This window comes from Canis lupus, chromosome 25, assembly GCF_048164855.1.
Source record: "Canis lupus baileyi chromosome 25, mCanLup2.hap1, whole genome shotgun sequence".
In the NCBI taxonomy this organism is placed as follows: Eukaryota; Metazoa; Chordata; class Mammalia; order Carnivora; family Canidae; genus Canis; species Canis lupus.
In genome coordinates, this window is record NC_132862.1 from 13,490,999 (window position 1) to 13,507,748 (window position 16,750).

The 16,750-nt window shown below is 35.5% G+C and overlaps 1 protein-coding gene across 1 annotated transcript in view; it reads right to left on the reverse strand.

Annotated features, from left to right (window-relative positions):
- Positions 1 to 16,750, reverse strand: part of LRRK2 (leucine rich repeat kinase 2) — a 139,153-nt gene that overhangs the window by 13,560 nt on the left and 108,843 nt on the right. Inside the window, exons 42-43 of the mRNA XM_072798341.1 lie at positions 5,607 to 5,777; positions 4,276 to 4,376 (exon numbers count right to left, since the gene is read on the reverse strand). Of these exons, the coding sequence (XP_072654442.1) occupies positions 4,276 to 4,376; positions 5,607 to 5,777 (272 nt within the window). The remainder of the gene's footprint in view (positions 1 to 4,275; positions 4,377 to 5,606; positions 5,778 to 16,750) is intronic.

Below are 16,750 nucleotides of genomic sequence, written 5' to 3' on the forward strand. Positions count from 1 at the left end.
ATGTTACAGATAAACACAGGCCACCAATGGAATAGATCTTCTGCCAATTGAGGGGAAAAGAAATTTTGATCTTTGGTAATGAAATTCACAAATCACTTCTAGATACTGTTTTCATGTTTCTCTTTGAAACTAAAGAACTAGAGAGACAGGGGAGGTGGGGTGGGGACCACCATAAGGAAACAGAACCAGGACTGAGGAAACTGGAATTAAAGCCATGACACAGCCACTTGCCTTCCACCCACAAGACTCAGAAAGCTCCTTATTCTCTATGCCTCATCTGACAAAGGTGATAAGTTTACCTATCTTGCCTAATATATACTGTATTTAAAGGTTAAGTAGGTATGTCAAAGTCAAATACTGTTCTATGCTAAAAAAAAAAAATCAAGGTAGTGATGTCATCTATAAAACACAGGTGAAGTATCAGTGAAAATAAAAGGAGGAAAGAGTAAGACAATAATTCAGCTATGGAAAATTACACTGTGAAATTGTTTTTAAAAATACAGGAAGTCTGTGTGATTAACACCAGTGGTAACCAAAACACAAAAACAAGTGGACATACAAAGAGCCAACCAGTACATGAAAATGTGCTCAACATCATTCATTATCAGTGAAATACAAAGCAAAACCACCAAAAGATACCACCTCACACCTGCCAGAATGGCTAAAATAAAAAAGATAAGAAATAAGAAGTGCTGACAAGTATGTGGAGAAAAAGGAACATCTGTGCACTGTCGGTGGGAATATAAATTGCTGCAACCACTATGGAAAACAGTATGCAGATTCCTAAAAAAAAAAAAATTTAAAAATAGAACTATCATGGAACTTCTACTTCTGGGTACATATCTAAAGGAAATGAGATCATTATCTTTAAAATATATCTACATCCTCATGTTCATTGCAGCCTTATTCACAATAGCCAAGATCCAGAAACAATGTAAGTATCCATCAATGGATGAATGAATAAAGAAAATATTATATATATATGTAAATGTATATATGTATGTCTATATATACACAATGGAATATTATTCAGCCATAAATAAGAAGGAAATCCTGCCATTTGTAACAGTATAGATGGACCTTTAGGGCATACTGCAAAGTGAAATATGTCAGACAGAGAAAGACAAATGCTGTATGTTAGAGTTTTATATACTGTATATAAAGTATAATATTGTATATGAAGTTTTACTTATATGTGGAATCTGAAAAACAATAAAATAAAATAAAATAAAACCAACCAAGCTTCTAGATACAGAAAACAGACTGGTGGTTGCCAGAGGCAGAGCATGGGAGTGGGTAAAATGGGGGAAGGGGTTCAAAAAGTACAAAATTCCAGTTATAAGACAGGAATGTAACATAGCATGGTGACTAAAGTTAGCAAATGGTATATTTGAAAGCTGCTAAGAGAGTAGATCTTAAAAATTCTTATCACAAGAAAAAAAATTGTAACTTGTGAGGTAATGGATGTTAACTAAACATACTGTGGTAATAATTTCATAATATTTACATGCATTAAATCATCATGTTGTACATCTAAAAACCAATACAATGTTTATGTCAATTATGTCTCAGTAAAGCTAGGGGAAGGGGGAGGTCAAGGAAAGTAGCCAAGATAATAACATAATGTTTGTTAAAGTCAGTGTATGTACTCAGCTATTTTTGAGTAGAAATTTTAAAATTAAACAAATTTTTTTCAACGAGTTATGCCAAATCAAGAGTCCACAACATAGAGATCTGATCTATTAAAATCTGTTTCAGTGCAAAACATAGTAAGCAATGTATTTCTTAAAATTATTTATTTATTTATTTATTTATTCATGAGAGACATAGAGAGAGAGTCAGAGATATAGAGGGAGAAGCAAGCTCTTCCAGGAGAGCCTGATGTGAGACTCGATCCTGGGTCTCCGGGACCACACCCTGAGCTGAAGGCAGACACTCAACCACCGAGCCACCCAGGTATCCCAAGCAATCTATTTCTGATTATTATCAGTGGAAAAGATGGAACCATTAGTTGGGCAAGCCACTCATCTAAAAGCAACTTAAAATGCTAGGAAAATTATTTTTTAATCTCTTAAAAAAATTAAAGATCTGACAACATCTTAAGAACTTACTAGGCCAAAATATTAGTAAAAGACAGAATCCAGTGAAAGAGAGGTCAACAGAACCTTAAAGCCAGATATTTCCTTTAAGGCATTTGTCTACTGAAGGCAAAACTGATGTGTGGTTTTCTTGTTGGCCAGTAAGAAAGAAGTTTAAATCTAGAGCCTGCCCAAAGTGGAGTTCAATAAAGGCCTGTTCCAATAAAGCTGGGACTCCAAAGGGCATATTCAGAGTAAATGGGAACTAGAAATAAAGCCACTCCATGCTTCCACTTTCACTGGCACAAGGAAAGATGGTGTTTATAGACAAAGGGGGAGGAGGGAAAAGAACCCCGAGAAATTGTTATCCCCAGTCTTGTTCTCAAGATTTGTAGACTAGATTCCTATCGCCTGGGCAGTTAAACAAACAAACAAACAAACAACAACGACAACACCTCAAGCCAGGAATTGGGTTTAAAGCAATTTGCAGAAAGAAAGTTGAGGGAAAAAATGCAAAAGATCTGTATGCAAAAATATAAAACTATATTGAAAGACATTTAAGAAGACATAAATAGGAAGGTAACCCACATCCAAGAAGAGAAAGACTTAATATCACAAAGATAGAATCCTCCCCAAATTGTCTGCAGATTCATCCCAAGTCCAATCCAAATCACAGTAGGGTTTTTCATAAAAGTTGACAAAGCGATTTTAAAATGTATATGGAAAAACTAAACCCAAGAATACCTAACACGTTTCTAGAGGAGAAAAATAAGGAAAGGAGACTTATACACTGACAGGAATTAAGACTGGACAGTTTTAGAAGAAGAACAGACAAGCTGACCAATGTAAGAGAAGACATGTGTAGATGTGTATCTCACAAATTACAGAGTGAAAATGGGGGAGGTGGGGAAGATCAGTAGAAAAATTAGGAAAAAACTATTTAATAGATAAAGCTGGAAAATTTAGTTATTCATATAGAAAAAAGGAAATTGGATTCAGATAAAAATACCAATTCCTAAAGGGTTAAGAACTTAAATGTCAAAACCAAAACTTAACCATTTGGAAAAACCATAGGTAAATATTCTTGTGATTCTAGGAGAGATAAGGACTTTTTAAAACAGGACCCCAAAAAAGTAATAACCATAAAAAGGGTTGTTAAAGTTATCTGTATTAAAATTACGATATTTTGTTCATCAAAAGGCACCAGCAGGAAATAAAAGGGCAAACTACAAATTGGGAAAAGAAATTCACACTATATATAACCAACAGAGGATTGGTATCTCTTTTTTCTTTTCCTTGGTTCATTTGTATGCAAATAATCCAATAGGAAAATGGGCAAAGTAATGAACAGGCATTTTCTAGAGGAGTAAACATATATATAACCAATGAACATATAAAGAGGGGGTCATCCTTATTAGTAATTAGGAAAATGTAAATCAATACACAAGACAACATATTTGGAAAAATTAAGAACTCAGTACTAAATCTGGGGAGAATATTATAGAGAAATGGCCACCCTAACATACAGATGATGAAAGTGTTGTGCTAGTACAACTTCTTCAGAAAACATAACCTACAATTCTGCAATTCAACTCCTAGGTATATATCACAAAGCAGTTCTCATACATTCTGCACTAAGAGACAGGTACAACCATGTTCATAATAGCAAAAAACTGGAAGCAATACCAATACCCATAGATATTATCATAGATATATATACTCTTGCTCAAACAGTGGAATGGAATAGCAGTGAAAATAACCAACAGTGATGTTTAGCAATCTCCATAAAGCTTACAAAATAAGGCTGTGAGAACAATTGAAAATATTTCAGAACACAGCATGAAAAATTCTATTTTAAATTAAAGAAAAATATAAGAAAACTAAACTAGGTAGCAAACATAAAGGAAAGAAAAGGATTGTCTCAAAAGTCAGCAAAACAGCTATTTATAGGGAAAGGAGAGTGTTAAATCAGGAAGAAGCATACGAGGGCTTCCAGGGTGTTGGCAATGCTCTTTATTTTGTGCCTTGGGTGGGGCAAATATCAAAGTTTTGCTTTATGATTGTTTGTCAGATGTGTGTGTTTATTTATGTATTTGAATATGTGTGTGTGTGTGTGTGTGTGAGAAGATTACATATGTGTGTATACATGGTTGGATGCTCTGTATAAAATATTGATAAATTTTGACTATAAGAGTACCTGGGCAGAAGTAGGCCTTTCTTGAGGATTTTCTTTCAAACACTTTTTAATTAACTTCTCAACCATGGGCCAGGGGGCACAGCCATATTCTTTAACTGGATCTGAAACATCCAAAAACATATCATGCTAGAACATCAGACAAATCAGAACAATTATTTCATTTCCTTTCAATGTATATAAGAAGTCCAGACCATGCAAAGGAAAACGCTGATCTCCATAATCCTATATTTATTATGGATCTACTTATCTCACAAACTTAGAAATAGTTTTGTTAACTTTATCTCTACTCTAGAGACATCAAAAAGACTTCTTGATTTTTATTATATAAAAAAGATACAAAGACTGATTGAATAAAAAAAATAGATTTTTCATTCCACACCTGCATTTCACATATACTTTGAAGATACTTTTGTTCATACAATAATTAGACTTCTATGGAAGTACTTTTTATTTTAATATTTAAAGTCAGCAAGTATTTGATCATGTCCCCAGTGTCAGTTTGTGCACATTTCTTTTTTTACAAGAGGAATGCCATTCTTCTAACTGGTATAAACTACAGACCTGGGAACTATCACTGGACAGGTAACTTGTGAAATCAGGGCAATGACCCAGATTGTGTGAAAAGTTTATGCAAATAATAAATTTCCTTTTGCTGGGAATCTTTAAATGTCCCCCCAAAGGAGGTAGTTAAATCTATTTTTGCTGTACTGACACATAGCATACAGTCAAAAATATTTCTTAAGTGAAAGTGAAAGTAGAAAACATGAAAAAAATATAAAAGAGTACTTTGTAGAGGGCACTGAAGTTAACAGTCAAGGAATGAACAACAATGTTCTAGAATTTCTTAAAAGCATGAAACAACCATTCAAAATGAAATCTCATCTCATTAAACAATCATTTACTAATTCTTATTAATATTTACGACTAAAAATTCTTATTATAAATAATTCAAGCTTCCATCCCTGCGTATAAATTATCTCTCTCTAAGAAAATGAAAATATTCCAGGCTAATGAGCACATACATAGTTACTCATTACAAGAACAGAAGTCGCTAAGCATGGAGCTCTAACAGCAATTTTCTGAATATTCTTCTACATATAATACCAAATATATCAATGTTAATTTGGGAGTTTTTTTAAAAAAGCCTAAAACTGTTATCTTTCTCACATGATTTTTATTAATGTGTCACAGGATTTAAGAATCTTCATGCACCAAACAAAAAATCATGAGTTGTGAGATGAATTAAGTATACAACTACAATTAAATAACTTGGATATAAAGCTGCTGCTAGCAAAAATAATCATCTTTACTGTAGATAAAATAAGACTTACCAGGTAATTTTCCTTGTATTGCCAGTTCATCAAACTCATTTGGAAACTTCAAACCCTCTGCTATTCTACCTCCAGTTGTCAAAATGTCATAGAGTAGTAAACCAAATGAATAAACATCAGCCTGTTGGTTATAAATAACGTTTCCTCTAGCAACTTCAGGTGCACGAAATCCTGAAAATAAGCAGATATATTAATAAATACACCCAACTCCAGGGCTCATACACCCCAGGAGGTATCTTAGGGATCTATGCTGATGAAGAGTCCAGAAGATGAGTTCTAAATCAGGCCATGTCGTCTCTATAAAGAGATACATAGATTCAAGCCAATTAACAGCCCTGTGCTGACATTTCACCACAAAATTGCTCTTGAAAAATAATGATAAACATTCAATAACAATTATTAAGTAATATTGCAAAATTAAAGAAATTAAGCTTAATGGGGGGGGGAAGCCCTACATCAGTTTTTTTTTTTTCATTCCTAAAAATAACTATTCCCAGAGAAGTATGTCAAACAAAGGGAGGTCAAGAGGGCAAGATTTCTAGACTTCACTCCAAATCACTTAAACTTGACTGAAGTCCAACGCCTTCATTATTTCCAGAAATTGTGACTCTACTCCTTGTACCCAATGGAAAAATGAAAATAAAACCATAACTAAAACGAATAAAAGCTCTCTCTCTGGGGATCCCTGGGTGGTGCAGCGGTTTAGCGCCTGCCTTTGGCCCGGGGCACGATCCTGGAGACCCGGGATCGAATCCCACGTCGGGCTCCCGGTGCATGGAGCCTGCTTCTCCCTCTGCCTATGTCTCTGCTTATCTCTCTCTCTCTCTCTCTCTCTCTGTGACTATCATAAATAAATTAAAAAAAATTCAAAAGCTCTCTCTCTCTCTCAGGTGTTGGTTCATGACTGAAATTCTTTCAAAAGGAAATAAAACATTTCATCTCATAATAGAGATAAATCACTTTTAAATTCCTCAGACCAAAGAGTGATTTCAACATGATTCACAAGAGTCAAAATATCAACAATCTAATGAAATCCAACTATCAAAGGAAATTGGTTAAATAATGTGTGCTATGCATTAACTTAAAATCATTTTTAAGATGACATGGTATAATGTAAGTGAAAAGAAAATGTTGGATATAATTCCACAAGGACAGACGGTTATCAAACATGTAAAAAAAAAATCAAGTGAGTTCACTTCCTTAGCTATGATAATGGTATTGTGATTATGTAAACAAACATCCTTATTCTAAAGAATAGAATGTCAGTATGTCTAGGCATGGCAGCTTGATGTCTGCAATTTAATTTCAAAGTTTCAAATTCATATTCAACAAAAGCGAAAGAAAGGATAGTGTGGCAAACAGTTAATATATATGAAGGGCATATGGGTGTATATAGTGCTATTTGTTCAACTTTTTGGTGGACTTAAACATTTTCAAAATAAAAAATTTACAAAGAATTACATCTGAATATAATAATGATTACTTCTATGTGCTAAAAGTGTGGGTAATTTTTTATTATTATTTTAAATTTTTTTTCTTAAAATTTTTTTCCATAATGAACATATATGATTGTTATTATAGTTTAAATATATAGCCAGGGAAATAAACAAAGTATGAATTCATAGCCTTCCAGAAGTCAGTGATGAATTTGGAAAGAGTTCTGTTTGACAAAGTTTAAGATGAGACTCAGCAGTCCTTCACCAGGCTGGAAGGACGTGAAGAATCAGAAAGATGGAATGTCAAATTTGAGGAACATAGTCCCTATTGTACTAATTGTTAACATTCTCCTGTTAACATGTCACATTTGTTCATACTCTCTCTTTCTACACACACACACCATTTTCCCACACCTGTCTATATATATGCCTGTCTATATAGAGACACATATAATAGCTATTTTCTTAGAAAAAGAACATTTTCCTACATAGCCATAATATCATAATCACATCCAAAACTAAAGAATTGTGTAAGTAGGACAGTTCTTAAATAGGTCCCTAATCAACTGTATTTGTGACATAATGTAAACATATAACATCTCCTAACTCATACTAATAAAGCATTTTATAGACACTTTCTTAAGTATTTCATTTGCTATGCACAAAAATCACCTGTGGTGGGCAGAGGAGGACTCTCCATTGTACAAATTACATAATCTGTATAAAAATGTGTTTTCCTAAGGCCACAAAGATAGTGAACAGTATAGTCAAAAGTACTTCCAAATAATGAGCTACTCACACATTAGCTAGTTCAACAACAATATTTATGGCTACCTTTCTGGAACTTAAAAGGGATTTTTGGAAGCTAATATCAATCTCATTCAATTATTTATTATTCACCTAACACATTTTTGGGGTAACTATCGTAACAAGGTACTATTCAAAGACTATTAAAGCACTCAGTATTTTGTTCTGTTGGTAAATTTACTGTTAGAAACAGTAGGATTTGTAATCACAGGATCACAGAGCAGAAAAACTCAATGGTCACTTAACCTAAATTTTCGTCCAAGGCACATATCCTTCTAGGTATCAATCCATAGATGTTAGAGCTATGCAGGTTAGAAATTTTTCCCTCTTAGTGTCAGAGGACACTAAGATAATTATAAGGATATGGAAAGAAACATTTACCTCAAAATGGAAATGATTTTAACCTTCTTATCTGCTCCCTTTCAAAATAAATATCTTCATTGACACAATCCCCAGCAGGAGAATACAATCCTTATTTATATATCTAGGAAGTATCTCAACTACAACATAAGGCACTTCTAAGTACTTCTTGAACTTATCCAATGAATTTCTAATGATTTTCTAATTTCTTGTTTGCACTAACAATTTCTTCAGAAGTTATCTATGAAGCAGTAGATGCCTTTAGGAAAATAAACTCCCCCAAACAGTAAACATTGAATGATGATCTGACTGTAATCCATCAAATGGGCTGGTCTGCATCAAATATGTTGTCACAGATTGCAATAAAATGATACTTAATCAACAAAGTATATAGAATAACATGAGACATTTATCCCTACTCCATATCTTTAAATATAAAATGCATAAAATATTGGTGTTGTTTCTCTGAAAAGGTATAATATCCACTTGAAAATCGTGAATTTCAAAAATGCTGAGTAAACAAAAGTTTATATCAGATTGTCCTATAAAATAACATAATTAAAATCTTTGGTATTCTACCAAAATCTACACAACACTGAAACTAGATGGAGAACTTGGACAGAAATATGCAGGAAAGATATGATAAAGGTGACATTCAAAGCATCAGGGAAAAGACAGACTTTTATTCTATTTTTTTTTTAATTTTTATTTATTTATATATAGTCACACAGAGAGAGAGAGAGAGAGAGGCAGAGACACAGGCAGAGGGAGAAGCAGGCTCCATGCACCGGGAGCCTGACGTGGGATTCGATCCCTGGTCTTCAGGATCGCGCCCTGGGCCAAAGGCAGGCGCCAAACCGCTGCGCCACCCAGGGATCCCCAAGACAGACTTTTAATAAATAAATAATGGTGTGATAAGAGCTGAAGGCTGAGAGTTGCGGAAGGCACATTGTCTTTGGAGAATTTAAAATTAATAAACAATTGCCTGCCCTGGCACAGATCAGCCCCATCATCCCTGTCCTCAGTGTAGCACTGGTGAAACATGTCAGGAAAATCAGACCCCAAAAGGTAAAAGAAACAAAAGTTTTTTACCTAAAAAATTTAAGCTCTACAACAGCAAAATGCCATAAACAAGGTTTAAGGACAAAACCTACACTGAAAAATATTTGAATATATGAGAGGCAAAGAGTCAACGTTAACTAAAATAAGCTTTACAAATGAGTAAGAAGAATGGACAAATGAATAAAGACACAAAAACAAATAGAACATGAAAGGAAAAATATGTCCTATGTATTAAAGATTGCTTAGCCTCAAATAAAAAATAAGCAAATAAACAAACACTTGGAAAATAAGAACATTAAGTTCTCACTTTTCAACTATTGATTTTGTGAAGATTAAAAAGAATAACAAGCCCAGAATAGGAGATGGGTGCTCTAATTTGAGTATGGAGGAAATTTTAATTGACAAACCTTTCTAAGAGGCAATTAGTGTTTCAAAATTCAACATATGCACTCCCAGCAATACCATGCCTAGTAATTTAATGTTTAAAACATCAGTTTCAAAAAAAAAAACACATCAGTTTCATAAATGGACAATTTTAATTTACAATTATGTTAATTAAAGCACTGTCGATATATCAAAAAGTCAGAAAAAATTTAAATATATATCAAGATGTGGTTAAATAAATTACATTACATATAAGCAAAGAAATACTATGTAACTGCTAAATTGATGTTTGATGTAAAAAGATGTTCATGAAATATTAATTAGAGAAAGAAAAGTGAAGCAGAATTTAGATAACACATCTATAAAAAACTTAAGCACATACAAATCTAGATATTGATATATTTGTTACCAGAGTGTTAAGAATTATTGCTGCTAATTTATTAGAAACACATATTTTGACCTGCATAATAGGATTTCCTGCTTTTAACTCATGTCCTTAGGTTTTACAAATCAAATCTTATTCTAAAGTGATTTGGTCTGAGCCGCCTCATCAAAAACCAAAATGATTGGGGGACGGGGGTCTCAGGGTGTTAAGACCTAAGCTGCCAACATGATGTTTGATTGTCAACCTAAACCATGAGAAGATTCTCAAAACTCTTCTACATGTACTTTATCACTGAGGACTTTCCTGATACCGCAAATGCAAGTTCTTCCAAAATTTTCACCTTATTTTTAACTATACTTGTCGCCAGAGTAGTAACAGGAAGAATAACCTTTCAAGTTATTCAATGTATTCACCACTGAATTTAATTTGCGATGGAAATGAACAACTGTAACGTTACCTACCATTGGGAAAGGTTAGAAATAGGAACGTCTCTTGCATCTCTACAAAAGGGCAGTATTGCCATAGGAGCGATGATCTAGGATTAGGAATGACCTACGGTGCTCACGGACCATCTCACCACACTGCAGGGATACCCTGTTTAGCATCAATGGCTCTCAAAGACTAGAAAGGTCAAACACTAACTGAAATCCTAAATGTATATTTGTTATATTAGGCTGTTCAAATAAATCTTTTAACATGTGTCATTTCTACCCCTCACTAAGACAGAATAACCGGGACTAGACTTACCATCCTGCATAAACCAGTGAAATACCAGGCAAAATACATGAACCACTGGACACTAGGCACAGGACAGTGATCCCTGAGAGAAAGCAAACAAAGTGAGTCCTCTGACAACCCCACAGAGTTTCCAGCCCAAAGCACAGGGAAGGGAAACAAAAACAGAGCCTAGCACCCTCAAAGTTGACAAGAAAGAGCAAAAAGTTCAGGAAGGCAAAGCAGCTAGAATGTGCCAGGCATTGTGCTCAACACTTTATATGAATCTCTCATTTAATTTTCACAACAATCCACGAAAACAGATACTGTTATTAGGTACTATTGTTGAACCAAGAAAAGAAGTTAGGTAATTTCCAAGCCTCAGCTAGTAAGTGGTAGATCAAGAATTCAAAACCAGACAGTCTGACTTCACGGCCTATGTTTAACAGATTCCAGACAGACAAATGGTTCACTAAGTTGTATCTATCTTTGTATCTCCAGACTCCACTGTGGTGCCTAGAATGTGCACCACTGAGACAGATTAACTGACATTGTTTTGTTCTTTTCAATTTGGATGGAAGTCCAAACTCTACTCATATTTACTCACTCTCTTAACTTTTTGATTCTATCACAGACTAATAGTTTTAAAATCTTGAGTAAATACTTAGCTTCTTAAAGGTTTTTCTATAAATAACATTTCCCCCCATTGTGAGACAGTACCAAAATCTGAGCTGCCCATCTTATCACTGACTCATCAGGCAATGACACTAGTTATACGATGCAGAGACGGGAAACTTTTGCTAACAAACAAGAATATTTTCCAGTGACTCCCCATAACTGAAAGATTATATTATTTGGAATGATCTAAAAAGCCCTTCATGAGATAGAAAAGTGTTATTCTGGGCTATGTATCAGGAATATTTGTGTGAAACAAAAGACTGAAGATGTTCTTGACTCTCATTCTAGACCAGGGACTCTAGGTCTTGAATGCACCCTGGAATTACCTGGATATACTTAAATAACATCCATATCTGGGCTCCATCGTAGCTTAGCTAGAACTTAAATCAGAATCTTTGGGGATGAGGTCCCCATATTTATATATTTAAAAGTACTGTAGGAGCTTCTAACCTGTGGACAGATTGAGAGTTCCACTCCACACCTTCTAAAATAGAATTATAAATGATATAGCCCCACTAGATACATTTTTAAAGCTCTATGTGCTGTTATCTAATAATACACAGCTAGAATTGAAAGATACTTGGCTAAATAACCCTCCCTTCTCCATCTATCACTTAGACCATAAGAATTTGCAGTTATCTGAATAAGACAAGTCATATACCTTAGTACCCTTTGCCTGGAATATCTACTCCGGATCTTTTATTTTTTTGTTTGTTTGTTTGTTTTTCTCAAACTTCCAGCTTATCCTTTAAGATATAATTCCAGAATCATCTCCTATATGAAGGAAGTCCTGAAAACTTACAACTCAGTTAATTACTTGCTCCTTTGTGCTCTTATCACTTTATCTTGAACTAGATAACCTACTGAAACTAACAAAATGCTTTATGATTATTTCTTTATAGCCCTATTTCTCTTGGCAGAATACGTGCTTTCTGGAGGGTAAAATATACATTTATTCATGCACATTGCCCAAATTCACCACTAGAGATATTGCTGACAGTTGGAGCAAGTGCAATATGCCGAGACCTGTTCTATGCTATTTATGTGGATTATTCATTTCACCCTTAAAACAGCCCTATGAGGTAGACATTATTTTTTCTCAATTTACACAAGTAAAAACTGAGCCCCAGACAGTAAATATTTTTTTTAATTTTTATTTGTATTTATGATAGTCACACAGAGAGAGAGAGGACCAGAGACACAGGCAGAGGGAGAAGCAGGCTCCATGCACTGGGAGCCCGACATGGGATTCGATCCCGGGTCTCCAGGATCGTGCCCTGGGCCAAAGGCAGGCGCCAAACCGCTGCGCCACCCAGGGATCCCCCCAGACAGTAAATCTTGATGAACATCACACAGCTAGTAAGTAGTACCACCAGTTTGGTACTTGGCAAACATGCAATAAATTATTGCCAAATGCATGAATAAGTGAATAAAGATAATTTCCCCTTGGAGAATTATCATGACAATTATAACATCAAAATAATTGGGAAAATACAATTCATTGTCTAAAAACTATTTTCAACAATTTTTCAGATGAGCCTGCATTTTAACAAGTGCAATGAGTAAATAAGGAAAAGATCCATAGGTCAAAAATATGAGAAATTTAGGGGCGCCTGGGTGGCTTAGGCAGTTAAACATCTGACTTTAGCTCAGATCATGATCTCAGAGTCCTGGGATGGTGCCCCACCTCAGGGCCTCTCTGCTCAGCAGGGAGTCTACTTGTCCCTCTCCGTCTGCCCCTCCCCCCCAACTTACGTTCTCTGTCTCAAATAAGTAAATAAAATCTTTTAAAGTATGAGAAATTTATGTGAGGTCTGACTATACTTCACACAGTACACAGAAACATATTTTCTTTCCTTTTTTTACTTTTAGAGGAATATCAGTAGAGCATGTTTTATAATCTCTATCAGATAATAGTGTATAACCAGAGAATATTTTTAGTTACACAAAGATGACTGTATTTCTATGGATGTTGGCAGGGTTGAAGCCATCATTCAGCATTCACCTCAAGTCAACAGCGCAACTATGATGGGACCCAGAAATGACTGTCATTCTCAACAGGATATGATATAAATATGTCCATTTAACTGAGTTAAAGTTGAAGCTCTACAAGTTATTTACAGTTGAAAGAATCCATCCCATATTAACCTTTCGAAATGTAAACAGACATTGCATCAGTCCTTGCCAATAACTGAATTGTTTCTAACTTGCATTCTACCTTTGATGCTACCTGGCAGGGGCTCTGCTCCCTGGTAGGTTGGATTTGCATCTTGTATGACTATGGACACTTCTAATGAGCTCTAAATTTTGGTTTCCTAATCTGCAAACCAGGAATACTAGTAAGAACTGTGCCAGACAGTCATAAGGATTAAATGAGATAATCAACCCACACAAAAGTCTAAGCACAAGGCACCACACTGTACATGCCACAGTTTGCTCCCATTCACATCTCCTCTCAGAAAATAGTAATGAACCCACTCTCACATGCACACAACAGAGTGAATGCACCACAGTAAGGGTTACTATAAAACATGCCCATCTACTGATACACACACAAAAGTTTAACAAACACAGTCTTTTGTTTCTCTAAAAGTCTCCAAGTTAAAGGTAATTAATATTAAGAAGAAGATTCATTTAAAAGAAAAAGACAGGAGATAACTAAAATCATATGAAAGGAGATGATTTTCTTCTCAAACATAATTGTTTTGGAGAAGGAAGAGTTGGTGATGGTGGTTAGCAGTGGTAACAGTTACTTAAAATTTGAGGCTGAGTTTAGGGCTCAGATAAATGGAAGTGCTCTAACAATAATGAATAGAATAATGATAAAAAGAAGGTCCGGGATATATGAGAAAAAATGCTTACAATGTATTAAGCAGCCTGGAGGAATAGGGGACAGAACAGAAAGGATCAGGCTTTGGGTTTTTCTGTCATGATCTTTCTTCAATATGTATATTATCCTACATTGATATAGCAGCAGGTTAAAAGGATCAGTAACAAGTATCTGGCTTGGCATGAAGAATCAATTGGATATTGAACTCTAGGCAGGTTCAGACCCAACCAGGAAGTCAGATACTTAAAACGAAGGGCAATGAGTCTGAACAGAGATGAACTGAGTGGGCTGCTAGCTGGTCCAGCCCACTGAGGGAAGTGGCAGGTTTGAACCTCAGAACACAGTCAACAGGGACCAGACAGATCCTCTGTCCAACTAGGTGGACAAGGCCTCGTCAAGAGGATTTCTACTCCATGAACACTGTTACTGGATTGCAGTTTGGAGGGGGAACAAGTTGCAGGCCTCAGTTGAGTGGTGTGGCCCACTTTCATATCACACGAGAATCATCAGCACATCTCCCAAGAGAAGACCCCTATCCTGGGCCTACATTTTCTAGGTGGGAGTGTATGAAGCCTATGGAATTCCATCCTCTAAGATTCTTCTTCCAAACCTGTAGTTGGTAATCTTTGTTGTTTATGGTCCCATCATTTTGCTTTATTTTTTTTTAAGATTTTATTTATTTATTCATGAGAAATACAGAGAGAGGCAGAGAAACAGGCAGAGGGAGAAGCAGGCTCCATGCAGAGAGCCCGATGTGGGACTCGATCCTGGAACTCAGGGATCACACTCTGAGCCGAATGCAGATGCTCAACCACTGAGCCACCCAGGTGTCCCCATTTTGCTTTATTTTTATTTTTTATAACGAAGATTGGATATTTAAGCCTCTTTAAGTACAAGTTAGAGCTGCATGTAATCTAGGAAAGAGATTTGGGATTTAAAGCCAAATAGCTCTGGATTCATTTTTCATTTAGATTGAGTTGTTATCTTGACCACTTACTGCATGACTTCCTGCAAGTACAGAATCTTGCTGAGCCTCAGCTTCCTCACTTTACAGATGAGAAAGTAAAAGCTAACTTCCAGCCTTGACATGAGGATAAGATACCATGTGTCTGATGTATCTGGCACTGAGCCTGATACACAGCTGGTGCTCAAGAGATAATCACTTTATTATTAAACAACCCAGAGACACTTGCAGCCATAATATGTACTTTGAAAAGTTTATGAGAGCATACACTCTACTTCCAACACATAGCTATGAAAAACAAAAAAGAGGATACATATTTGGAGCAAAAATAAAACCACACATTGCAAGCTGGGGCCATCTGCCTATCCAAGTACATAAGTAGGGTGGGAGGGTGAGGGGGATGGTTAGAGAACAAACTAGGATCTTTTGCTTTCTTAGATATCCCCCATTGTCTTCTGTCTGAGGCATGTGTTTTAATTGAGTGCCAATCATCAAGATGGTGTAATTTTATTTACAAGTAACAAACTATACAAGATTTTTCTAAAGTTGGAGTTATTGCTCCAAACATAAATCAACCCCTCAATTTTCTATTTCTGTTCAAACTGAAGACCAAAAGACAAGATGTCTGTACAGAGCACTTGCTTATGAATGTTTCTTATTAATCAGAACCTGAGGTTCTGATGAACCTGAGACTAAAAGGAGAACGGGAGTTGAGAAAGAAAGGAAGGACCTTTCAGACAGTAATCTGAAAGAACATATCTAAACACACAAGAGTACAGGAAGTGGATTTTCACTGGTAGAGAGTCAATTAACAGTAGATGTGATAGGATTACTAGAACAGGCACGACAAGTAGGGGTTGAGGATGACCATAAAAAGCAACATTAAACTTTTTTTTTTTTTTTTTGCAACATTAAACTTTAAAGCAAGAAAATGATGTCTGTGATTTCTGGAGACCATAGACATAATGATATCCAGAATCGGTGTTTCACTTTACACAGCAACCATGACTCTTCATGCTATATAGGGCCAAAGAGAGAAGCCACATTATTTTTAAGTATTAAAGTATGAATGACAGGGGATCCCTGAGTGGCTCAGCAGTTTAGTGCCTCCCTTTGGCCCAGGGCGTGATCCTGGAGTCCTGGGATTGATTCCTACATCAGGCTCCCTGCATGGAGCCTGCTTCTCCCTCTGCCTGTGTCTCTGCCTCTCTTTCTCTCTCTCCGTGACTCTCATGAATAAATAAATAAAATCTTTAAAAAAAATTTTTAAGTATCAATGACATAAATTTTGAAGAAAGAAAACCAAAGTGCTGTGTTTAAAGGTTTAAATTCCTATAAGCAATCTATTAGAAGAAGAAAGTATGCCTGTATCAAGAACAGTACAACTGAAAACTCTGGCCCCAAGTCCCTATCTGAAACTCTTGGGACAAGAAGTATTTAGGAATTTATACTTTTTTCATATTTAAGAGAGTTAAAAATGATGTATATAACATAATTACAGAAACTTTCAGTAGGGTCAGGGCC